Source organism: Cyprinodon tularosa, unplaced genomic scaffold (assembly GCF_016077235.1).
Source record: "Cyprinodon tularosa strain WSP-4 unplaced genomic scaffold, ASM1607723v1 ctg321, whole genome shotgun sequence".
Classification (NCBI taxonomy): Eukaryota; Metazoa; Chordata; class Actinopteri; order Cyprinodontiformes; family Cyprinodontidae; genus Cyprinodon; species Cyprinodon tularosa.
Genome location: NW_024039032.1, coordinates 452800 through 480222, shown reverse-complemented (window position 1 = coordinate 480222; position 27423 = coordinate 452800). Strand labels below are relative to the sequence as shown.

Here is a 27423-nt window from a genome sequence, read left to right as displayed (position 1 = left end):
TCTGCAACTAGTTTGCAGCACGAATCTTTTACACAACTTGCAAGAATTAGCAGCTGCCTTCCTAGGTGTCAATTATGCCTTCATCAGTGTCAGGCAACGAGCCCCAGGTGTGCACACACCATTAACCCCGCCCTGGGCTGCCATCAATTAGCAGGTCAGTGCAAAAATAAGTGTTGTTTGCATATTGTTTCTATTGATTTTCGATATTTTGCACATTTGTTTATCTAGCATCTAGGATTCTGTTCAGAAAGTAGGAGATTGAAAAAGGTTAGTCTAACCAAGTTAAAATCGAGTTTTTCTTGCATTTAATTATTTGCCCTTTTTTTCTTATCTCAGTGGTAATAATTATTTTCTTGAATATTGATACTACTTTCACTTTACAAACTAATGCTGAGATTGATCAAGTTTCTACTGCTGTAAAAAAGAAACAGGAAAAAAAAAGCCATCTTCAGTTATTTTTAGGAGTTGAAACAAGCTAGGAATTAGACTTGCTATATCTAGACTAATTAAGAATGGGCTAAATTGTACACTAATGTTTTTGATTCATTAAATCTTTATTTCTAAAAGCCAAATAAACCCCAAGAAATGTTTTATTTTTTCCGAAATACAGTTAAAACCTCACCTCCTTCTCATTAACCTTGTGTTGTTTTTCTGCTCCTTTCATGAGACAATTCTTTATCTTGTCTGCAGTTTATGATTATTCATTGCTGTCTGTTTTTATGCCTACTTTTCTCCTTCTCTCTTCATCTCCATCCTTCCCCTTGCTTCGTCTCTTTCTGTCTAGACCGACTCAGCAGTTAACATTTTGCAATCAGGCTTATGTGTTTCTCAGTTCACACAGAGCTGCTGCTGTCTCCGCACACATTCCCACGACTCTGTGCACATTTGTGTACCTCCTTCCAGCTCCAGTTTTTTGATCCTAGTGCCAGTCTGTTTCACATGCAAATGATTTAAAGAACGTCTCCCCCCCTTTTCTGTCCTTGGTCGTCTCTTCGTCCAGCTGCAATGTGAGCTGGTGAGGGAACGTCTTTATGTGTTTGGAAGGAAAGGAAAGGCATGAAATTTAGCTACAAGGATTAGACTGCTGAGTCAGGTCAGACATACCTGGATATAATAGTGCAGCTGGTTTATGCTTGCTAACAGGTCACAGGTATTTGACAGGGATGATCCCTTGATTACAAATTACCTTTTAGAAGAGAGTTGGAGAAAATGGATGGACTCATCTAAGCTGAGCCATAACCTTTTTAAAGTCTAACATACTTTATTGGAAGTTGATAACATACCAGACTGTACAGAAAGAGTCTAACAAGTAAAGAACAAAAGCATACTTTGAACAGAGTAAAGACAGAATAGCAGCAGTGATGGTATTACGCAGTGATGTTAGGTATTATTGCAACATGCCTAGAGAAAAACACATAAATTAAAACATAGGCAAAGCACGTTGGCAAAGGGCTTATGATAGGGGGATATTTTGCAATTCAGTATTGAGTAAATTTACCCTTTTATGTACTCTAGCACCAAATATAAAATGATCTTTGCCACATCTGCAAAAAAGTTCCTTAAGGTGGCCAACAGGTGCAAACCTGCAGAATACGACAAAACGAGCTGCAAAAATATGTATTATACAAACAAAAGATGCAAGCACAAAAAAAATCAAAAATCAACACAAAAGATGCAAATGTGCAGGACGCAAGCCTCAAAACAAACAAAAAACAATTTCTGCTGATAACAGCTGTAAACAAAAAAGCTAAAATTGCTAAAAATAGAAGCAAAAGCCTCAGCAGAACAAATGCAAACAAAAAATGCTGCAGTCACAGACAGAAAATGATGCAAGTATCAAAAACACCACTTAACCCTCTGAACAAAACAGAAGAGCTCCAGACCACTAGAGGGAGCTGAACAAAGAAGCAGCCACATCAAATCTACCCCTTCACACAAACAAACAAATCTTTAACGCAGGATTCATTTCATCTTCAAACACAGACTCAGAGTATTACAGTATAACAGCATAGTTATATGTAGTAACATATATATAAGTAACGCTCTGGTCCGATATGGTTTGTTCTTTGTTCAGCTCCCCCTAATGGTCTGGAACTTTTCTGTTTTTTTGAAGCATGTTTTTTTTCCGCTATGTGCATTATTTTCTTTATATAATTGCATTATTTTGTTTGCGGTTACAGCATTTTTTCTTTGCATTTATTTCATTGATTGTAGGTATTTGCGATTGCAGCATTTTTGTTTTGCAGCATTCTGCTGTTGCTTTGTTTTTTTGTTATTTTTTGTGTTTGCGTGTTCTGAGTTTGCATCACCCGTTTTGCAGCTCTTATCATTGTTCACTGTAGTTCTCAACCCAGCAGCTTTCATACAAGGATCCATGGATAATTCCTGTCAGTGTAATACAAGTTAGATAAAACAAAACTTTAAAGGAAATGTATAAAGCCGTGAAATTCAACTCTGAAATGTCTAGACCAGGGGTAACCAGTTAAAAATCAGCAGGGTCTGAATAAAGAAAATCATCAACCAGTAAAGGTCCGGAGACATTTTTAATTATAATCTGTTACTTTAAACAGAATTTCACACTGAAATAAAAATCATGTTTTTATGCATGTTATACATAAAAAATTTTAATTTAAAAAATATATATAAAAAAGCAAATTTTTCCATTTTAAAATATAAAGTGTTTTTTTGAAGTTGAGAACAACAAACCTGTATGTTATTTTTTTCTTTCTTTTTTTTATAATTGAGAGCAGTGGGCTTTATGCTGCCCTGCAAGGCTTTAAACCTGGGTTTGAATGGAGACAAAGCCATTCTAAAGCACATATCAAGATGCTCATTTTGAGCCTGGATCCATATTTATTTTTTATTCTGTTGATGGTGGAGAATCCTGCTTCACAGCAGCATGTTGAGCCAAACATACTCTAAATGTGCAGAGTCATCTTTGAGCACCATTTCGCTTTTCTGTCACCAGTTTACAGAAGTTCTTCCAGCAGTCCACACTTTCTCTGCTCTCTTTTTCTCATCGTCTTCTCCTTCTTTCCCATCGCCAGGCTTTCAACAGGTTTCCCTGCTGTGTCTAAAAGTGGCTAGCAGCAGCAACCCAGACTGACAGCAGGTCATTGGCTCATTCAGGGGTGCTCAAGTCCAGTCCTCAAGAGCTACTCTCCTGCAACTTTTTGATGCAACTCATTTTAAACACACCTAAATCAAATGAGTGGCCTGTTACCATGCCTCTGTTGGGCTAAATGAGGGGATTGAGTCTTTGGATTCAGGTGTGTTAGAGAAGAGCTGCATCTTAAAGTTACAGGATGGTAGCTCTTGAGGACTGGACTATAGCACCCCTGGGCTAATGTGTATCACGTGTAGCCTGGTCCTGGACACGATGGGGCGCTTTACCATATTGACAGGAGAAGCGGTGCAAGTAAAGTTAGACACTGCCGTCCGACAACATGCAGTAATTTATAAACAATTTAAATCAGGTTTATGTCTGGATTAGCCAGCAGGTGGGTCCGGATCCGGACTGTGGCCCGCTAATCTGTGACCTATGACATTAGACTGAACAAGAAACCCCTTTAATATTCTGAAAAAACAATCCACTGGACTTGGTTTTAAGAGGCAGCGGTGAATCTTGTAGATTTAATGACAGAACTGAGGCAAAATACAAAAATACAAAATACAAGAACCAAAAAACAACAACAAGGAACTGGCAGTGAGTGACTGCAGAGGTGGAGTATATAAGGGGAACAGAACAAAGGATGAACTAATGAGCTGATAAGGAGCAGGTGTGAGTGGAACTTACTAGAAGGAAGCAGAGGGGAAAGGAAACAAGCACAAGGGGGCGACAGAGAGTTACTAGACTTCTTGAATGTAATGGAAATAAACCAAAGATCCACAAAAAAGAACAACTGAAAACTAAAAACACAGAATACCAAAAGGGGAGAACATGACACTTTTGATTGTCATTATTAGAGCCCTTTTAACTCTCACTATAGCTATGATATTGTTTTTTAAACCAGACCCTTCTTTGAACATTTTGACAAATTCAAAAGATAAAAAAACTCTTTGAATGATGTTTGTTAGCTAATCTGCATATTTTAACTTACAATGTGCATCGGACATGCATATTGTTCTGCAATTTTCTGTTTACTAAATGTTCCTTTTAACACGTTAAACATATCACACCCAAATTTTCTAAAATTGAATATCTGTTGCTAAGCATACAACATGACGTCTCCTGATGCTGAATTATTTCTTTGTTCTAAATAATGTATTTTACTTGGATTAAAGGGGATTTCACCCACAAATCCTTTTGGAAAGCTGCTCTATTCTAGTTTTTTAATAATTTTGTCTTTTCCTCTGTTGGTATTTCTATTCTACTGCACAATCTGTCTTTTTCTGGCCTCTTTTTTAATTTTTCTCTCTTTGCCAGACACCATATCCGTCTCTCCTTGTCTGGTTTTGTCTTTTTTCTTCTCTCCATCACTTAATGTCATCTCTTTATCCTTCTGTCTGATGCCTGCTCTCCAGGATGGTAAATGGGGGGAGATTGAGCTCATATAATCATTATAGATCAACAGTGATTAATGGGGGCGCTAAGGTGGTCAGACTTGTTGTAATTACAAGGTCGACTATATATCAATCATGCTACATGCTTGAAATGTCTTTAAAGTAATTCATGAGCCGTTTTTTATTGAGCATGTGTTGTTAAAGCTTTATTAATGCTTGATCCAAACATAAATCTAGATCTCTAGTAAACACAGAATATGCTTTTGAACCTATTGTAGCTTTAGGGTTCTGGGTTGATATAAAGACAGATGAAAAGCCATCCCAATATGGCCCAAATTTTCTTAGTCTGTTTTCCAGACCCTAAACAACTCATTGTGGACGGCCTGATCTTAAAAGAGCAATAAGTGGTATTTCTTTATTTCAGCTAAAAGAACAAAAATGTAGTTTTCTGAGAACTGGAGGTATATTTTCAGATGGACTATAGATCAAGGTAACGTCATCTCCCTGTCGTTCCCCAGTCTTTTTTTGCATAGCATGGCCGGCCGTTGTTGCGCATGAGCTTGTTAGGGTTCCTGCGGATTTCTTAAAAAGTCTTAACCTCTTAATATCCACCTCATTTTGGGAAATTCTGGCCTAATATTCATACCCAAACGAAAAAGCAAATAACTTAGGAACTGTAAGCCCAAATGACATGTGTGATACAATATTTGAAAGCTAACACCTTCTAGTTTCTGAATATATACATGAAAATTGGGTGGGTTAAACACCCAAGCTTAATCAAGCCCAAGCTGCACCAGTTCAAACATTACTCAAAGTTGTTTTTTTAATTCTTGAAAATAGGTATTTTTTGAACACCAGTTATAAAGACATGCTTGCTTGTTGTGGCTGCTTTTTCTCTTTTTTTTTAATTTTTTTTTATTTTCTTTTTTAAGTTTTCACAGCTTTATATAAACATCAACAAAAACAAACAAAAACAAAAAAGCCAGAAATAAGAGAATTACAAGCAAATGTTTGGTATCTGCATTAAAGAGAATTCCTGAAATGTGATTAAAAAGACAAAAGGAGGAAGTTAGTGAGAACTGTTTACCAATAATCTCTTGTATCACCAGATGAACTGCCTTCCAGAAGATTTGAATATAATCGCAAGACCAAAATAAATGAATAAATGTGCCCTTATCTATTCTGCATTTATGACAGAGATCTGAAGCATCAGGAAACATTTTCCGAAGGCGAACAGGTGTATAATATGTTCGATAAAAGAATTTAAAGTTCTGCTCATGTATAGAAAGCGAAGTGCAATTAGGGAAAACCCCATTACAGATTTCCTCCCAATCTGCTGGATTGAACGTCAACCCCAGATCATAATCCCATGGCTGCTTTTTCATGGTGCATTTTGACATGCTGCTATATCTGTGTTAATTGTGCTTTGGTGCTCGCTGTGTCCATTAAATGAACTAGTCGGTTGAATTGTGGAGAATCTAAGCTTTCCGACGATGTCTAACATGTCTAAATTGGTAAAAATTTTACCAGTGTAATTTTCATGCATTCTGAGTTATTATTTGTATTCAGATGTTAAAAGGCATTGAATTCTTCAATATCAAACTAAGGCCTTATTTGGTGTTAATTTTTTTTTAATGGTCTTTGATAGGTCTTAAAATTGTTACCACATCATAAATAGCATTTAATTTTTGTAAGCGATGTCAAACATTAAAATAATTGACACTTTTTTTCTACATTTACCTAACGGCTCACTGTAACCATTATTGGTTCCTTCCCGATAGCAGAACCTTGGAGGGATGTGGCACTTTTTATCTGGAAAACTTGGGGAAGTGTAAATTCGACGAAAATTGACTATCCAGCCAAGAGTTTTTCTGCATGGCTAAAACCAGTACCAGGGAATGTATATGAGGCACGGTGTATTTGGTGCAAGAATTCATTCAAGCTCGGCATGAAAAGAATAGAGGTAGTGAGGTCATACATGCAAAGCGTGAAACACAAAGCGCCCTGACCAGAGTCGACCTGGGTCAAACGACTCAGCAAGCGACTCAGCAAGCGACTCCCGTTAAAACCACCTTAGTTCTGATTAGCATGCTGTGGAACAGACCTGGTTTGACTTGCTAATTTACGTGATACCATGGACCTCAACATACGGACGTCAACTTACCACGCTAGCTGCATCTGCGATCAAAAGCCAAATCAACTCTGTTTTCATTAGATAAACATGGTGCAGCACTGTGAGAGGGATTTCACAGATAAAATAGCAGAGCAATAAAGCACACTACACCCTGGCTTCCTTACATGGTGCTCTCCATTGTTTACTTTCCTGATTTCTGGTGATACCATCAATGCCCATGCTGCTGCGCCATGCAGCTTGCCATTCGGGGGGGACCCCAATTCTTTTGTCATTGGGAAGGGAGCCAAATCCTGATTGTTAGCCGGTGGACCAATGTATGAAAAACCCAGATTAACCTGCTAATTTCAGTGGGAAAGAGACTGTAGTGTTCCGATGCAGAGATGTAACGATGCAGCATCCAAGATTATTATTTTTTATAGGGATGCACGATATTGGGATTTTGGCCGATATCCGATATGCCGATATTTTAAAACTCATGCAGCCTACCGATATCGATACCGATGTTAAAGCTGGACAAAAATAAGTAGTCATTGAAAATAGCAGTGTTATTATCCATTTCTGACACTTTGAAAAATAATATACTCAAATATATTTTCGTATGCTGATATAAAATTGATTTTTAAAAACGCGGTATCGATCTATTTTACTTTCAAAATCTCGTGAAATTTCATCGTTCTGTTACAAACTCTTGTGGTATTTTGCAAATTCTTGTGAGATTTTGTCAGTAAAATAGATCGATACCGCGTCAATATATCAACATAAAAATATGGCAAAATTTCATTAATTTTCGGGGGATTTTGTAGCATAACGATGACATATAGCAATATTTCATTAGTAAAGAGATTGATATGGTGTTTTTAAATGGCAATATATCAGCATATGAAGATATTGTGATATTTTAATGTATCAATATTTTTTCCCTCGTCTTTAGAGGTTTTTAAGTCTGTAAAAAAGAAGGAAGAAGAAGTAGTATTTTTTTTTTTAGACTTTAGAAACTCAGAAGCTGATCAAATATCGGGTTAAATATCGGTGTGGTGGCCGATGTCCGATATTCAGTTTTAAGGCTGATACAGGCCGATACCGATAGGGGGCTGATTTTATTGTGCATCCCTAATTTTTTACAAATATAATAATTCCATTATCAGCTGCATTCAGGTCAGCATTACAGCCTCCTCCCAAAAGATAACAGTAGCCCCGTTTACACTACCCTTTTGAAACCGTGCCGAGATCGGTCCGAGCATGGTAACCGAGATAACTGTTGAGTGTAAATGGCACGAACAGCTGAACCAGACTGCGCTAACATGGTACTAGTTCATCAGTAGGTCTCGGCCCAGTTTGGTTCTGGTTCGGTTAACAAAGAGTGCATGAGCAGACAGTGTCATCTCTTTACAGTCAGCCTACGTAATTAGGACATTTCAGACATTCATAAAAATACTAGCTTCCCTACCATGCCACATGATTTCCAGTGATGATTGGCAGTGTAATGAACCTCAACCTCCGTCGTTGCTTCCTGCGTCTGTAAGCCCTGATTAGTCTATCCTTTGTCATTTCCACTTCCCCAAAGCTGACTCTGTCATGTAAATTCACCAAAGGCTGCCTTCTTCACCTGAGTCTCTGCAAATTTTTGAATGTTACGGTGGCGCCATGTTGGTTTGGTTGTTTACCTCTAGAGAGCAGTAGTACCGTAGATCACCACAAGGAGGCGAAGAACACTGCTAGTGTGATGTGTAAACGGTCGTGAGGAACTGAGCTCAGTGCGGTTAACTGATCCAAGCTCTGCACGGATCGGTTTTTAGAGGGTAGTGTAAATCAGGCTATTGTTGAAACTTGCACTACTTGTTTGTCTATTACAGAGCATCCTTGTAGAACGTGTTGAAGTTTGAGCTTTTGTGGCATGAATGTTTTTGCATGATAATTTATTTATAGTTCTTAAGTGTAACTACCCAGTTCTGGTAGCAACACTTAAACTGATCAACCATATAAAGCAGTGAGCAAAATAACAAAGCTAGGGGTTCATTATAGAGTCTTTATATTAATGATGAGACAAAATATCTTTATGAGGCCACTGGTGGGCAGGGTGCTATCTCTATTCACAGGAGACATGGAAGTCAGGTTTCTGTCCTCCTTTGCTCTCTGTTTTAATGCAGACCATGCATTTCTGAAAATGGTGTAAAAAACAGAAGCTTTTGAATGGTGTGGCTGAAACTAGAGAAAACAATCCGGTGCATTAAAGCAGAAATACTGAAGAGGGCAGCATGGACTGTGTAGTTTATTAAAGCACCTGTTGCTGAAGGGCATGATAAAACAGAGGTGGTTAAAACCAGAATTACTGTAATAAAAGTTAAATACATTTAAAATCAGTTTTACTGCCTATATTCAGGTCAGAGTTTCCTGTTTCTGTCCTTTCTTTCCCTTTCTCTACTGTTTCTCCTTACATCCTTTTTTCATCTTCATTGTTTTCCATCTACAATAAAGAAATAAACTCAAGTACGATAAAAACCTGAGCTCAATGTCAGGAAACTAAAAGGATCCACTCCTCCCGAGTTCTTTGCTATGCTGTATTTAATCGTAAATTGTTGCTATTTTGCTAAAGGCATGTATTTAAAAGTACATGGGCATTTAAAAGGTATGTTTTAAAAAGTGCTTTAGCAGAACCTGATAAGTTGGGAGAACATGTTGGTGATTTTAAGGTACAAGGCGCACAGCTGCAGAATTTAGCAAAGCTGTGATTAGATCAGTTAAGGAAGTTGAGTATTAGATACAGGAAATGAGCTTTTAAATGCAGCCCAGTCACTGTCCAAGTTGTGTAACGCTAAGTTTAGCTTTAGACTGAAAATAAGATGAAAGTTCTATCGATGGGTTTGTGAAATGCATCCATTCAGAATAACAGCTGTTACGGCAGGTTCTGCAGCCTGCGGCTTCAGAGCCACAAGTGGCTCTTTGGGTCCTCTACAGTCACTCCATAGTGGCTAAAGCTGATATAAAGAACTAACTATTTAGTATTATAGCTAATACCAGTCTTAGAAACTTAAATCACTTTTATGAATAATATTTGAATAGAATTTTCCAGACAGAATGACATTAAAAGAACCAGAAATATTTTTCTCTTAATTAGCTTGGAAATTATACAGTTTTTATTACATCAGATAATAGCCGAAAATACATGTTTTGTCTTTATGAATCATTTTTCCTTATTTTTTAAAGGTTAAAATACAGTTAAACTGTATTTTATTCAAGACGGCAAAATATTTCCTATAGGAGGTACTTAACAAAAATGGTAGGTTGTGTTTTGTCAAAAGGTCATGCAACATTTTGCTGATCTGTACCCAGGGTAAAATGCCTCTTAATGTTTGAAAGGTTGCAATCTCCTGTGCTGCAAAATATAAAATCAGGAAGTCAACATTTTAATTTCTGATTTTTATTTTTTGTTATATTTTATTTATATTTGACATTTCTAAATTCATACTGCAAAGAGATACTGAGTGCTGCGGACCAATTCAGGTTGTTTTTTTCTTAATGCTGGGATGGTCCTAATTTTCAAAAATCTTATTTATCTTTACCTTTGGCTATTATATTATTAATAGACTAATCGATTAGCAAAATAATTGTTAGTTGCAGCCCTGGCCAGAGGTGCTGTAGATGTCCTAGATTCAGAAACTACCCTAGAAACGATGCAATGTTTTGTTTGAAAGTTGTTTTTTTTGTGTGAAAGTTTTCCTTTTTTTGTGAAACAGAACAATCTGTTGATATTTTTGCATTTGGTTGATAAATGTATCAAAAATAAACCCTTCCACAATTCAAACAAGAACATGTTTGTTTGTTGCATGGTGATTTGAGGGTGATTAAAGTTAAGGGACCAAAGCTTTGAATGTGGACTGTTCTGAGAATGCCTCCATTTTCTGTTGGACCTGTTTCAAAGCACATCTTTTTAGAGTGTTTGATTCAATTTAATCCAAAAATACCTTAAAGGGAAATTAAATCTAGATGTTTGCCTGTAAATCATGGAAGGGACGAACAACTTTCACCTTTCCTTTTAAAAGGTTTTGGCAGAAATCTCCTAGCTTTGATTGCAGACATTTATGATCAAATAAGGATTTAAAATTCAATAGATGTAAAATTTATAAGCATAACAGAAGAATCTGCCCAGAAGAGATTAAGAAAATAAACTCTTATCAGCATTTAGGTGATTTTTACTCGATATTTTTCACTGCTCCCTTTTTTGCATTAAACAGAATTTTCCTGAATCCTTATCTAAAAACTATAAACACTTCCCCTTGGAGTTCCTGCTGAGATGTCACTTTCTATCCATGGTGTTTGACTGAGATGGATGATTAAGTCTGTTGGGAAATCTGATGCAATAACTGACTCCAAAACATCAGGATCAGCAGCCCTGCTTTGTTATACAGACGAGAAACATAGAACCCCTCCTTACAAAAGTAACGCCATCCGTCACATCCGGATCATTAAAGAAGCTGAGCGGACAGACAGATTGACAAATTTGTTCAACCTGTCTGCCTTATTCTTAGGAATATGAAAATGTCTTTCTTCTTTGCCCTTTTTTACTGCCAACTTACCGGTAACAAAGGTGCAGACCCCTTTCTGTCCACCAGGAGGCCTCAGAGTGTAAATGCTGTCTCACATTGGTAACAGCTTTGTGTCTGTGTCTTTCTATAGGACACCTCTTTAATTGCATGACTGATTCAGGATCCTAAGGTATTTTCTTGCTCTATGCTGGTAGATTCAAATTCATTAAAATGCATGTGCAGAAAAGAATGCAGCAAACCTGTGATGAGACCAAACTCTATTAAAGATCTTTCTAAATATATTATCTAAGCCCTATATCTTTGTTTAAGGTATTTGTTGCGTAAGGAATGTTTTTTAATTAATGTATTTTTTTTATTGCAGGGGTGTTTCTATAAGTTTTCAAGAGGGGGGGTGGGGGGCGTTCAGATGGGGGCTACTGAATATCTTGGTGTGGCCCACAAAGGCCAGACCCATGAAGGATTTTAAGAGTTTGATGTCATAAATAGCAGGCTTAGAGGAAGATTACAAGTAAAGCTCATCCTGTCTTCTCTTTTATTCATATCTGCAGGCAATATCTTCAAGAGGGAGGGAACTTCCGCTTCCTAGTTCCATGTTTGTGTTGCTTCTGAACATTTGGTTTTTTAATTCTCATTTTCCTAAGGATATTTTTCTTTTCAACATATTAAAGGAAGCTTAAATGTTACATTTTCCAGATATAGATATCTGAGCCCTGAAAGGAAGAAAAAAAACACACAAATAAAACATTTTATCTGTTTATATTGAAGACCTGGAAACGGATAGAGAGCAAATTAGATTCGACTATGTTGTTTATATTATGTTTCTTGTGTCAGATGCATTATGGGTAACTTTCTTCCAAACAAAACCACTTTTTTTAATCAACACATCAACATGCCTGATGAACGAAATTCAACACAAGGGGGCACAAAATCCCAACTCCCTGGTTTCATTGAGCTGCTAATCGTCTTGTTACCAAAAAAAGAGAAAGGTCTGCATTTCCTAAACCTGGAGAGCAGAAAGGAGCCGGTCACAGTGCTGAATATCAGATTCACTAATGAGCAAAACCTGCAATGCTGTGTGCTTAAACCCTTGTTAATTCAAATGGAGGACTTTCATGATTAAGCTCTGAAGCCTTTTTTACAAAATTGAATCAAGCATTATGCTGAATCTCTAAGCAGCTTGTCTTGGTTTTTAAATAAAAACGATGCCTTAGACATAGCTTAGATAACATGCCTTAGGGAATAGTACACAAATGAAAAACACTCTAACTTACCAAAGCTTTTTATAAACAGCTAAGCAACAGTTTTACTGTCTAGCTAGAAAAAAATCTTCAGCCTTTCATGAGATATCTTTGCCTCGATCCCAGTTTCTGTGCTCTTATCTAACTGTACTCCTTTGAATGAACAGATGAAGGCATTATATCTAAAGATTAACCAGACTAGGTCTACAGTTATTTTACTGGTGTCTCTTCTTCAGATCATACCAGGATCTTACTTAAGGAAAGCATTGTGTTTTAGATGTTATATAAATTTGCATCAACAGGTTTACCTCCATTGAATCAAAGGTCATACTGCATAGAAATCTAAGAGTATGTAAACTGCTGAAAGTAAAAATTATAATAAAAAGAAATCACCCAAATAATAAAAGATATATTCTGACATGTGGGAAAGAAAGTATTTTGGCAGCTCCTAAGCAGGATCCCAATCTGGACCTGCATCCTGCAGCCAACAAAAAAAGAGAGAGGTCAGATTAGCAAGGTTGAGTGAAAAAAGGCAGTCCTGAAACATTTAGTCCAGTATGGACTACAGAATACGTCTCGTAGGCAGAATTAGTAGCAGAATAGCTCATATATATATATATATATATATATATATATATATATATATATATATATATATATATATATATATATATATATATATATATATTTAATGCTCTGAACTTCCATACCAATGCGTTTTTTGCACCATGTTTTTTTTTTTTTTTTTTTTTCTCCCACACTGTTTACATTTGGTCACTGCAGAACTTTAAGGAATGGAAATATTATTAAAAGCTGTCCAAAATGAAAAAAAAAAAAAAAGGTGTCTAAGACTGACTTGATCAGGGTTGAGCAATTCAGTCCCTGAGGTCCGGTATCCTGCGACTTTTACTTCAATTCACTTCCATTTATTTATAAAGCGTCAATTCACGACACATGTCATCTTAGGGAACTTTACAGAGAAAATACAGTCAAATTGGTTAAACCTTCCTGTCAAATAAAACCATTTGATTGCATCCAGCATTTGACTTGCAGGACATGCTCCTCCTGGTTTAGCCTGCTGCGACGATATTCACTTGCATTTTGTCGTTTACTCTTTACCAACCTCTCACACCGAGTATGCATGCGGTGACAGTGGAGAGGAAAAACTCCCTTTTATAAAGGAAACCTCCAACAGAACCAGGCTCAGTGTGCGCCGCCATTTGCCGAGGTTAAAGGAAACAGAATCAGACACACAGAAAGAAGCAAAGATACAAAATGTAACGGTTAGCGCCACAGGTGGCAATATCCAGGAAAGACGGCAGATGAGCTTCAAGCCTATTCTGATAGTCACAGTAAAAGAAACAGGACAGTTAGTGGAATTTAACAAACACTGTAGAATGGGTGAATATAGATGGAATGAAGCAGAATGATGTGAAAAAGTGGTCTCTATGTCCTCCAGCAGCCTAAACATATAGCAGCATTAATATAAAAAGTAGCTCAGGATAAACTAACTATTTTGGATGAGGTACGGAAAAGTTAAAGAGAAGGAGAAACGTCTGTCTGGGCTGAATTTCATATTTTTTCTTAATCCAAATTGCCTCTTTATCTGGAGGAATTAACTATATTCTTCTCTAGACTCTTTTAAATTATCCAATTAATGTAATTAGGAGTGTTGGACTAAGGTCAAATCTAAAAGTTGCTGATACTGACCTTCAGGAACTAGACAGTAGCAGCTATTCCTCTCAATTCACTAAGAATTAAGTCGTCTCATTTTTTATGCATTAACCATAGATAAATATATATTCTTTCATTAATTCCTCTAAGTTAACTAGCAGGTCATGTTTTAAACACATACCGTATTTTCACGACTATAAGGCGCACTTAAACGTCTTTTTTTTCCCTCAAAATGTGCGGTGCGCCCTATGGTGCGGTGCGCCCTATGTGTGTTGTAACTGCAACTTTTGAGACCACCTCATTGAGGAGATGATGAAAGAGTGGCTGAATGTAAGGAGACCAGGTGTTTTTTTTCCACCCCTCACCATCGCTGTTAATATGTGACTCCATGCGTGCCCATCTCACAGCTGATGTGAAAAACATGGGGAAACAAATTAACGCTGTGCTTGCTGTTCAACCGCTCGACATCGGTGTGAACCGGACCCAGCAGGTGCAGCAGAAGCAGCGAGTTTACATGCAAAGTCAATGGTTGACGCGCATATAGGTGCAGCAAAAGGTCCTGCAGCTGCTCAGATGGAAAAATTGAAGTTTTGCTGCTGGACGCGCCGCATCAACCAATCAGAGAAGCTGATCTGGGAGCTGGCAGCGAGACAGACACAGCGCTCTGATGACATGATATTAACGCAAATGAAAAAGGCTGGATGAATGAGGAGATGATGAAAGGCAGGTGTATGTGAGGAGACCAGGTGCTTTTTTCCACGCATCACCATCGCTGCGTGCCCATCTCACAGCCGATGTGAATAAAAGATGAATCAAATGAACGCTGTGCTCGCCGTTATCCCGGGGGGTCTGACAAAGGAACTTCAACCGCTTGACATCGGTGTGAAGCGGCCGTTCAAAGTAAGGCTGCGAGCGGCATGGGAGCGATGGATGACAGACTGAGACCACAGTTTCAGGATAAGTGGAAGGCAGCGCCGGGCAAATTACGCCACCGTTTGCGGATGGATTGTAGATGGACTGTGTCTGCTGGCTCTGTTGTTCAAGCTTTCGCAAAAGCCGGCATTATTTCTGAGGAGCTGCGCTGCACGGAAAGTGACTCTGACAGCAAAGAAGGGGAAACTGGCATGTCTGATTTAGCACAGCTGTTTTATTCAGAGGAATGCTGAGGATAACAGAGGATGATGACTTTGATGGGTTTGATTAATACTTTGTAATAAATACATGAATAAAGCACAATCATACTCAGTTTTGCTCCCGCTCTATTTTTCTCCCTGAAAGCTTAATTCAACAGCAGCCTCTGAGCGCGTCTCCTCCTCTTCAGCGCAGTGGCTGGCAGGTGTTTTTTCATCTAAATAATCTAAATCTTGCAGCTATATTTGCTGTGATCAGTGGGAATAAAGTAGTTTTAATATGTTTTTAAGTGAGAAAGTCCACCTGAAAACTTAATAATTGCAGTCAGTTCATCCAGATTATCTATTCTGTCGGAGGCGCTCAGACCCCCACATACCAGCGGTGCACCGACAGTAAATCCCTTCAACAGCAGCCTCACACGGCGGCTGGCAGGTGTTTTTCATCTAAATAATCTAAATCTTGCAGCTATATTTGCTGTGATCAGTGGGAATAAAGTAGTTTTAATATGTTTTTAAGTGAGAAAGTCCACCTGAAAACTTAATAATTGCAGTCAGTTCATCCAGATTATCTATTTCTGTCGGAGGCGCTCAGACCCCCACATACCAGCGGTGCACCGACAGGAGAAATCCTTTCGTTCACCGCGGTGGCTGGCAGGTGTTTTTCATCTAAATAATTTTAGCTGCAGGCACCAGGATACCGGTAATAAAAGCGAACATATTCCGTCAGCAGGTTTCAGGATTTGAAGTTAATTTAGGAGTGACCACAGCGCTGTGTCATCTGCGATGTGTCTGTCTCACGGCCAGCTCCCAGGTTTGATTAATACTTTGTAATAAATACATGAATAAAGCACAGTCATACTCAGTTTTGCCCCCGCTGTATTTTTAAATACGCAGTAGAGGTATTTAAAGGTAGTAGAGGACATGTACCTGTATATAAAAAACGCGCCCTATAGTCCGGTGCGCCTTATGTGTGTGTTAAATACAGAAATGGGACACATAACTGAGAGTGCGCCTTTTAGTACGGTGCGCCTTATGGTCGTGAAAATACGGTTGTTTGATATTAGACTGACTGACCTCTAACTTTCTTTATATATTTATTGACTATTCTAATGTTTCAATTGACATATTAGTGATTTGTTCACAAGCCTTTAAGAACTCAGAGTGGGTCTGAGTTTATAATAGCGGATAAAGGATGACAAGGCAAAACTTTATTAAACAGCAGAGAACTGAGTATATAGTGACCATTCTCTGTAATGGTTTTGGTTCTGTTTGTTTTCATTTTGAGTTTTATTGGTTTCATTTCCATTTTGAGTTGTTTTCTGGTTGTATTTGAGTTCTTAAGGGTGTGCAAAATAATCGTCATATCGATGCATCTCGATTCTAATTTTTGTGATCTACTGCATCGGTTCTTGAAGGCAAGAATCGATTATAAAAAAAAAAAAAATAACAAATAAAATACATGAATTGTTGGCGCACATCAGCCAAACCAAGTGGAATACAACTTCCAGTCCAGCAGATGTTGCTGCGGATGTGTTGATACCTGCTGCTTTGTGTCACAAGCATGCCGCGGGATACTGAGACGAGTCATTCGTAAACAAAATATGAAGGAGACTGAGAAAATTCACCCCGCTTGGATCCATTTTGGCTTTAAAAACAAAGAAGTTAAAAATTTAATTGATATGATGCACGTAATTTGCACAAGGACCACTGAGGCCATGTAAACGACACTGACTATCCTTATTTTGTTATTTTAAGTTTGATGAATCCTAAGATCTTTTTGTCAGTGTGTCCACACCAGTAATAGTAATATTTCTGTCCAGTATTTGTTTTCATGGCAACACCTCAAAAAGTCATTTCAATAAATACAGCTATGTTATGAATTCAGTTGCTTTCAGTTATGTATCAATTGAAGACACGATCCAGATCAAGCACAGCCAGTCAGCCACTGGTAAGGGCTGTATCTTTTTCTTACAGTGTTCAGTGAAAATATCGCAATGCATTGCAACGCATCGCAATACTTCAAGTATTGTGATGTATCGTGATAGAATCGCATCGTGGCATGTGAATCGTGATTCGAATCGAATCATGACTTCTTTGCCAATACCCACCCCTAGTTCTTATGTATTTCTGGTTTACAATCTGTTGCCCTCTTGTGTCCGTGTCCTTCCCCTAGCTCCTTTCTACATTCTTCTGCCCACACCTGTTCCTCTTCTGCTAATTATTCCTCCCAAGGTTTCTGTCTCCCGTATATACACCTCCTGTTTTTAGACTTTTGTTTCTGTTGCCCCTTTGGATATTAAACCACTTCAGCTTCCATCTCTGCATTTTGGGGCCTTCAAACCTCCATTCAGCCTGAGATTCGCAGGTGAGAGAGGGGGACTATTTGGCATGGCAGAGGTGTAATAAAGAAAAAGTTATTGCATGATCATAGAGGCTGAAAATGGGAACTAACCATTTACCCCCGGCTCACACCGAACGTGATGTGGCTGCTGTGGAGCTGCAGTGTGTGTGTGAAGCAACGGTCCCACAGTTTACCTGGATCAGGCTTTAAAATCTAACACCACAAGATTTTCACATATATGATATTTTTATTTTTAAACCCATGTGGCTCTAAAGTAAATGGATCCTACCTGCCCTACGTGTTCCTCAGTCCAAATGCAGCTCCATCATCTTAAATAAGGCTGTAGATTTTCTACTCTTACATTTAAATGCATCTTTAATTTCTTTCAGTGAATAGCATGCGTGCTTTACCACCTGCTGATTAACATTTGTGTGTCTGAATAGGGCTCCTTGCTGAGCTGTTTTGTCAAACATTTTCTCCTATTTAGACCAATAGAGCTGCCAAACACTCTTGGGCTGATACTCCCTCCAGCTCTCAGCTTCAGGAAACGATTTGATGATTAAGCTGTTGAATCCAACATCAAGCTGAGAGGTTTGATTCCCTCTCTTACAGTCAAACTGGAACTTTCTCTGTTTTCTCTCTAAAGCAGAAAGATGAACCTTTATTGAATCTGAAGCACAGAAAGTAGAAAGTCTGAGATGAATTGATGGAGTAATAAGAGGAGCTGGTCTCCTCCTTCCTTCTTTCCACTCCTTTTAGGGATAATAGTGCGGCTGCTCTCCTTGGCTTCATTATCCGTTGCGGGATGAAGCTTTGGAAGCCCTCAGCTTCCTCTAAGAAGTGTGTGTAAAGAAGCAGAGTGTGTGTGTGTCACTGCGGGTATGTTAAGATGGAGTTTCCTTGCATCTGTGTGGGAGTATGTTCATCCTTCAGGCATCTGAAGTGTTTGCAAGGAGGGTGGGATAATGAAGATGGGGGGAGTGGGCTGCAGTTTGGAGAAGGGTGGGGATTATAAGGGGCTCCCAGCGGGAGAGGAAACTATGAGGGGAAGCTATTTAAAAATAGAATAAAGTCAAATAAAAAATGCAACTTTTATTTTTTTTATAGCTTAGAGCAGAACGGTGGATTAGAAAAGAAGGAGAGGAAACAAAAGGGAAATGGAGGAAGTTTAACTGAGTCAATGACAAAAAAAAACAACCAAACACAGTCAGTGCCTTTACAGGCGTTAAGCTTAAAAGTCCTGATCACAATATAACAGAAAAAAAACATCTAGAAATAAGTAGAAAATTCTTAAATTAAAGGTAAATAGTATTCATACTTAATTTGAGAAGGTAAAGCCAGGCATACACTGTGATTTATTTTATTTTTGTACATTTCGGCCTGATTTTCCAGTCATGTGAGAACGTTTCGATCGACCGACTTGTAGCCAGATGGTGCATTGTGTAGTGTACAGGGGGTATCCAGAGGCAATTAGCCTCTCACGACTATCTCCCGATCAGGAATTGAAGGTCAGAAAATCAAACATGACTGAAATTCAGCCGACCAACGTAAGGTCGCATCAGAGCGTCAGGCCGCACAGTGTGAAAACATGCATGTGAGCTGTGAACTTTTAAACTCTGCGGTTTCGTCTATAGTTTGAGCTGTAGCTCTGTCCAATGATTGAAATATGGTACAGTTTATGCCCGACTTAAATAAGGTGATTTACCAATGGAATGAGTATATTTACCCTAAAATAAGATAATTAGATAGTATGCACTTAAATTAACGGCAACTTTTTTTCTTATTTTAAATGTAAATTGTCTTTTTCCAATTGGCAAAGTGTTTCACTTACCTCTCCAATTCAAGAAGAAAATCCCTTATTTCAATAAAAAAAAAATTTTTTTATATGAAAGGCTTGATGAATCATCTGATATTGTTGTGTTGTATCCTGGTGGACACTGATTCTCCTTCTACATGACGCTCTCTTATTGTTTCCAAAGAACTGTCTCATTATTTTGTAGGCAACAGCTTCACATTAGCCCGCTCTAATCGGACGGATCTTATCATATTTATATTGGAACTCCTGTTTTGTGAAGCTGAGGAAGAAGCATTTAGTATTTCTTCAATCAGACTGTCATTACTGTAAAGCAATATTTATCTAAATTTGATTTTCCCATCTTTTTTAGATTTGAAACAAATTTTGATATAACTGTTTCCCTTTAAAGGCTGCTCAGTCACGCAGTGGCTTGCAGCAAAAAGATCCGGGTTCGATTCCCAGCCTGGCTCTTTCTGCGTGAAGTTTGCATGTTCTCCCTGAAGAAGGGGGGGGTTCTCTCAGGGTACTCTGACTTCCTCCCACAGTGAGGTTAATTGGTTTCTCTAAATTGTCCTTAGATGTGTGAATGATTGTTTGTCTCTATGTTGCCGTGCGATGGACTGGTGACCTGTCCAGGGTGTACCCTGCCTCTAGCCCCTAAACAGCTGGAAATGGGCACCAGCACCCCACTTGGGATAAGCGTGATAGAAAATGGATGGATGGATGTTTCCCTTTGAACTTTACCTCTACAGCGTCTGCCCACATGAGTGAGAGGCGAAGCGATACGTTGGAGTGAAAAGATGACGGCTTCTCTTCGAAACTTGTTTTCTTTCCTGCCATCCTATTACACATTTTCTTGGCTTTATTTACCTAAAGGAAAAAAACAAACAAACTCCTCAGTCTCTTATTTTCCATTCTTCTTTTTATCTTAGTTTTTAACTCTCTGGTCATGCCTGGTCTAAAGCAAGACACAGAAGCTGGGATAATGGCCTATTAATTCCTACTTCCTAACTCTGCTTCCCTGCTGTCTTTCCTTTTCATTAAAAGTCTCATCTGTTTCTGCTTAACCATGTCGGATCTTGTTCTCCCCACAATCCTTCATGTTGTGATGAAAGGAAGGACCAGGCTTGTTTTTGTCTTAGTCAGATGGGCCGCCGCATGGATAGAGAGGAATAAGTGGGATTTGATAGAGAAAGGAAAATTTCCTTCTCTTTTTGTTCCACTTTATGTTCATGCATTTTCACACCTGGATGTCAAGGTTATAATTAAATGCTGTATTGAATAGAGAAAATCTCATTTCTGTATAGACATTTAGTCACCTTTCAACAATAATGTACTTTTGTAGGGTTTGATGTGATATAGCATCATAACATATTACTTAAGGCTGATTTATACTCAAAAACTGCATCTGGAATTGTGTGTCGTGGTCAATGCAGATATGCCCCGCCCCTCCGCAGGCAATCTGCTGCACCTATCCAAAATTATAGGTGATCGCAGACAGTGCCACAGACAGGAGGCCTCTGATTTATCAAAACTAAATCTGCTCTACACTATGCGTATTTCCTGTTTGGTACCTTACCGGCTTGTTTTGTTTGTATGACCGCCATTGTGGAAAACGACTCGTGAAGATTGACCAGCTAAAAGAGTGAGGTGAGCGAGAACGCTGGGACCCTTTTTCCACCTGGATCCCTGCCCTTTTCGCCCTCATGTCCTTCCGTTGTCGCACAAACTTGCCCCTTGCGTTTTTCCACTTCCTCACTGCCTCTGCTGTATCTAGACCCCCAGCTAGTTCGTCATTGTCCCTTTTCTGTTGACGCATGGAATAACAGACCAGACCATGCTTCAAAAATTGGGCTTTAATGAAAAATCTGAGACACACTGCTGCAGGAGGATATCCAGCCCTTTAGTTGGAAAGTGTAAGGATAAGAATATGTGGTTTGCAAAAAGTGTTGTTTTATTTTTTTTGTTTTCCTAGTTCTCCGAGTAAATACTTTTTCCTGCATTTACAGGTCTTTAAATGATTATTTGGTGTTTTTTCTCTATCGCTACTGGGCATGTAGAAACAAAGACTTAATGCCACCTCTATGTAAATTCATCTACAGTGCTGCTTGATTGGTCAGAGGGCATTTGATTATGTTATTTTTCTATTTTTCCCACATATTCTCAAATGGATTGAGCCTTGATTTGGAATGGACCAATCCACCCGATTACTTCACTGTCACCACAATAACAGTGAAGCTCTGGCTGGGTGTTTAGGGTTTCTTACTTCTGGAAGGTGAACCACCTCTGCACTCTCAAGTGTTCTGCAGTCCCTAATGGGTTTTCTTCCAGTGGTCTCTCCAGCCATTAGGGTGCACTGGGGAATAGTGGTTAGCACTCTTGCTTCACAGCAATGAGGTCCCAGGTTTCACTCTCAGGCTTTGCTGGGGCCTTTTTGAGCAGAGTTTTTTCTAGGTTTTCTCTGGCTGCTCCGGCATGAGACTCTTTTTTTTCTAGTCATCACCTATCTTTAAAAAATGAAGGTATCGGGTATGATTATATTATCCCATTTAAGCTGGAAAAATTAGTAGTCAACCATTTTAAACGTATGTTCGCTCTGGAAGCTACTACATTTCAAAATGCTGTGCATAAAGATTTCAAGAAAGGTACATATTCCATCATGTTATTTGACTCGGTGGTTTGTTTTTTTTAATTTTGTTTTTAATTGATGGAGGCTTCTTTATTGTTCTTATAATGGATAACTGCCAGGCAGCAAATAAACAGGGGGCAACATTCTTCCTTTTTGATTTCCAATTCTTTGGTTAACAGGACAAACTGCAATGTTGAAAGAAACTAGACTGTGCTTCGTGATACAGACATTACTTTAAAGCTGTAACATTTATGCGAATTAAATGAAAAAAAACAAACAATTATGGTGGAAAAACTTAAAACTGTTTAATTTAACATTAAACTCGATGTCAGAGCCTGCTGACGGAAAATATCACAATATAGTGAAGTCTTCTAGAAACTTTAAGAATCAGCACACACGTTTAACATATGTTTATTCTAATGCTAAACAATGTGTTGAATAATAAATACTTAACAAAATAATTTTAAAAAGTTCATGTTTTCTTTGCACATTTTGAGTTGTCTGTGGGTTTGCAAAGGAGGTCCGTGGTTGAAGGCTAATGTGTTTTGAGATGCCTTGATCTAAAGAGTAAAAATCCTTTTTTCTGTTAAGTCTCTCAAGAGATCTTAAGAGAGGCAGAGCTACTGGAACCTTTACCCGGATTAAAGAATGGATAAAGTCTCTCAGTGAATCTGCAGCCATTGAAAGAGTAGATGAGATCTTTACTATCAAGACCATAAAAACAGACTAAGCCTTCATCATAGTCCACAAACAGCCCAATTCTCTGAGGGCTCGGGGTAACACATAGAGGAATATCATGGCTTGCCCGAGCCTTGTACTCACTTCCCCTCCTTAGACTTAGTAACCAATGGCCAATCTCCTGGCTCTTTGTGATTTTATTCATCCTGTTGATCGACTCATTAACAACTCCCAGATCATATCTCACCATCCCAGTCACCTGGACTTCAAAGAAGAATCTTCCTGAACAGAAACTCTCTTTTGCCACGATTCCTCCTCCTGGATTGAACCTCTTCGGCCCACCTGGAAGAGATTTCTTAATATCACCTAGACGGACTTGTTTGCAGTCTTTAGATAAGATTAGCCAAGGATCTGCTGTTTGAGGATCCAGAGTTAAATTCACCTTAAACCCCTGCGCTCTCTGTATCTCTGCTTCCAGAAGGTTATTCTTTGCTTTTCCAAAGGTAGTCTGTATCTTTTTTTCAGCCGACTCTACAGCTTTTTTCACCATCACCTCATAGGAAGGCAGTTGGACACTGACTGCAGACCAGTTCTTCATGGTTGGAATTATGTTGACGGAAAAGAAAGTCTGCAGAACATGAATATCATCTTCAGAAATTGACAGCTGTTGCACATCAGAGCTACTCTGCATCAACACTCGTATTTCCTTTTCAAGTTCAGCAATAAGCCCTTGAGTTAGCTCCTCTTTTTCGGTTTTGCTCATTTCAATTTTCTTGCAGAGTTCATCCAGACCCTGATCAAGGATCTTTTTCAAATCTTCGATGACCTGAAGAGCATCTGCTGCCTGCCTCTCAGCAGCCTCTTTATTCAGTTTCGATGTGTGCCTGAGATCCAGTAGTTTTGCACGTCTGTCTTGAATCATCTGCTTCAATACTCCTTCAGTTCCTCTCAGCTCAGATCTCTTTAGTTCAAACTCTTGGCTCAGAGGAACATAGTTGTGCTCTTTATGATTGAAAAGGATGCAGAACATGCAGACAGTTTTGTTGTCTGTTCTGCAGAACAACTCAAAGGGTTTGTTGTGTTCAGAGCATATCCTGGCCTTCAGGTTCTCCACAGGGTCTAACAACTGATGTCTCTTTAGTCCAGCAGCCGTCAGGTGAGGCTTTAGGTGCATTTCACAGTAGGACGTTAGACACACCAAGCAAGACTTAACTGCTTTCAGTTTCTGCTCGGTGCATTCGTCACACAAAATGTCTACAACTCTGGTAGCCTGATGCTGAATCTGACTACTTCTGCTGATGATGTTTCTTTCCAATTTGCCAAGGCTAAAAAAATGTTCATTGGAAGTGAGGGTGGAGGTCCTACTGGTACTGCTGCAACTCTGCCTCTTCTGTAGCTCTGCTTCATGGGGTTTCATCTTAGGTTTTCTAAACAAAGTCTGCAACTGACCCACAGTTTTTACTACAGCTTTTCTCACCATCTTCTCATACAAAGGCAATGGGACACTGACAGCAGACCAGTCCTTCACAGCTGGAACTCTATTGACAGAAGAGAAAGTCTGCAGAACATGAACATGATCATTGGATAGTAAGAGCTGGTACACATTAGCGCTACTCTGCATCAACACTTTCACTTCCAGTCCAAGCTCTGCAATAAAATTTTGAGTTAGCTGCTCCACTTTGGTTTGGCTAATTTCAATGTTCTTGCTGAGTTGATCCAGACCATTTTCAAAGATCTGCTTCAAATCTACAAAGACCTGCAGACCAGCTGCTGCCTGACGATCTGCATCTGCAGTTTTGAGACCCTCCATCTTTGCCCGTCTCTCTTGAATCATCTGGTTTAATGTTACTTCCGTCTCTCTCAGCTCAAATTTCTTTTGTCCAGCCTCGACATTCACAGGAACGTAGTCGTGGTTCTTGTGATCGAAAAGGATGCAGAACATGCAGACAGTTCGTTGGTCTGTTCTGCAGAACAACTCAAAGGGTTTGTTGTGTTCAGAACATATCCTGGCCTCCAGATCCTCCACAGGGTCTAACAGCTGATGTCTCTTCAGGCCAGCACTTGTTAGGTGAGGCTTTAGGTGTTCTTCACAATAAGATGCGAGACACACCAAACAAGACTTAACTGCTTTCAGTTTCTGTTCAGTGCATTCGTCGCAGAATACCACTCCCTCGCCGTTACTACCACTGGTGTCTCTGGTACTGCTGGACTCCATTGTTGTTGACTTGCTGAAATTAATAGATCAATCCTGAAGTCTGGGCATTTTTAGAGTTTCTCCTTACATTACCGAACACTAACAGAGGACATGCCTATTAAATGCTTGTGTGATTCAGCTTTGGCAGAAGTTGTGTGCACAAGGCAGCGTGATAGAAGAGATGTTCTTAAATATATTCCTGGTCTTCAGGCAGCATTCAGCAGGCAACCATGTTCCTCACTGACAAGAAACCAGAAAGAAATGCATTTAATAAAACACATTTTCAGAGCAAATGAGCAGTGTTCTTCCTGGATTAAAAATACTGTATTAATTAACTAAATGTTAGGATTAGTACTTGATGACAGTTAAAAAACAGATTCTTTTGAGTGGTTCTTCAAGTCATGTCTATTCTACAGCAGATATACTTTGGTTTATAAAAGTGCGGTATTCACATTGTGTCCAGATAAACAAGTATTTACACTTATAACACCAGTGAGGTCATAAACAAATCGTCTTTTACTGCACTTAAGTTGATGAGCTCAATAAAAAAAGAAGAATACCTCCAGAGGTAAACTAAGGAAAGATCCCAGTGAAGGTACTGCTAAAGTGAAAGAGGCAAGACAAATGGATCAAAGCAGTCAGGCAAGAAATGGGTATAAACATAAAATGTAAGGAAAAGACATAGGGATGGATAGATCAACACTTAATACAAAAATCAATGTCAGAAAATTTCCCAACTAAAAGGTGGGAACAAAAGAACAAAATGATAAGTAAACTTGAAATATCTCCAGGTAATAAATCTGAACCAATATGGCTAAAGTTATGAACAATAGGAATTTACAGAAAAACAAAAGCACAAATTTAGAACCAAAGACCTAAGAAGCATGACATTTACAAATCAGTGCAAACAACATAAAAATGGCACAAGAACAAGAACCAAAGCAGAACTAGGCCACTATAGCCACCTGCCCAAAAGCTACTTTTTCAATTATGTAATTTTGCCAAGTTGGACAATTTTAGCCTCCTGGAAACATTGTGTACATAATAAAGCGATAAATAGATAGAGTTTTGCATAAATGGACATCTTTGAATCAAATTGAAAACAAGATTAAACGTTACACATTAACATCTTTTTTTTTTTAAAGATCATTCAAATGCAATATCAATGAAGGCGTGCTCTGCTCTGTTATCATTTATTTTATGGTTCCAGGTTTTCCCCTTTTAATCTGCTAACATTCTGGCCACAGTCCTCTTTGTAAAGTAAAAACACAAACATAACTTTTTACTGGGAACACAGTTACTTGCTACTCAACAACACAGGGTAAACAAGAAATACATAAGAATCTTAAAAAAAAAATACAACCAAAAACAATTAGAATAGCAAATACAAAAAAGAAAAATGGAAATAAAACCAATGAAAACTCAAAAACAAAAATCAAACAGATCCAAAGCCAAGACAGATTATGTATCCTACCCACTATGTCATTTCAACTTCCCATGAAGTTGAATTTATGATTATGATGTATTATTAGTAAAACCATTTCAGAAACAGATGATTTATTAATGGCAGTGCTGAGTGGTAGCATGAGACTCCCTGTGTAAAACTTTGAAAACTTTGATTTATTTGACAGAAGTTATTGATAATATCACTACATTAAAGACACAAGCAGGCCAATATAAACAATCACTATATATTATTTGAGGAAGTTTACTGTTAAATCTACCCACCCAGTCATTTCAGTAAAATAAAAACTGACTGGTTTTGACCAAGTCTAGTTTCATTAATAAAACCAGATTCAATATAATGAAACAACACAATGTGAAAAAATAAATTCTCTGCTACAATTAAATGCGAAGAGCTGCGATGTACAAACGTATTTGCCCCCACCATTGGAGTTTGGAGTTCCCCCCCGAACTCCAAATGCAATATGGCAGTAAAGTGTGCTGTTCTGCATGGAACGAATTCAGATCATTGAGTGAAAGTCTTTACATCATTTCTATGAATCTTTAGCGATACTGCAATTGAATAAATGGCACCATACCATCCAAATTAGAACCATGTGACTATATAACTTATATATATGTAAAACATATGGACTTTATAGTATTGCACCTATTTTATTTTTTCCTTTCCATATACTTCTGAAGAATACCGGTGGAGAATTGTTACACTAATCTATTAAATCAGAAATTCTTATTGCCAAAAAGTGTTTTACACATACTAGTATTTGTTTTAGTCAGGTGCTAAACACAGACAAGCAAAAATACAGTTAAATTAAACAAATCCAAAAAGATAAGTTTTAAACCCAAATTAATCAGCTCAAATAAAGTTCTTAATAAATGCATTTAGAAGTAGAGAAATCTTAGAGCTGGTAAAACAGATTGGCTTGAGGTGCTTAAAACCATTTCAAAACATGAAATAGAATTTTAAGAAAGCTAATTTTAGGCTTTCATTTAAAATAAAAACGAGTTTACAGATTTACGGGACCATAGGGTAAACTACAAAATAATAATTAAATAATTCCTAAAAAATATGAAGTGTTGTAACCAGAGATGTAATATC

The 27423-nt window shown here is 38.3% G+C and overlaps 2 protein-coding genes across 2 annotated transcripts in view; one reads left to right on the top strand and one right to left on the bottom strand.

The window, feature by feature from the left end:
• nhsl2 (NHS-like 2) overlaps positions 1–27423 on the top strand; it is a 221653-nt gene that overhangs the window by 47229 nt on the left and 147001 nt on the right. The window lies entirely within an intron of this gene.
• LOC119788610 (E3 ubiquitin-protein ligase TRIM21-like) lies at positions 22432–24443 on the bottom strand. Its single transcript, XM_038293138.1, has one exon. The coding sequence runs from the start codon at positions 24285–24287 to the stop codon at positions 22584–22586; it is 1704 nt and encodes a 567-aa protein (XP_038149066.1). The 5' UTR covers positions 24288–24443; the 3' UTR covers positions 22432–22583.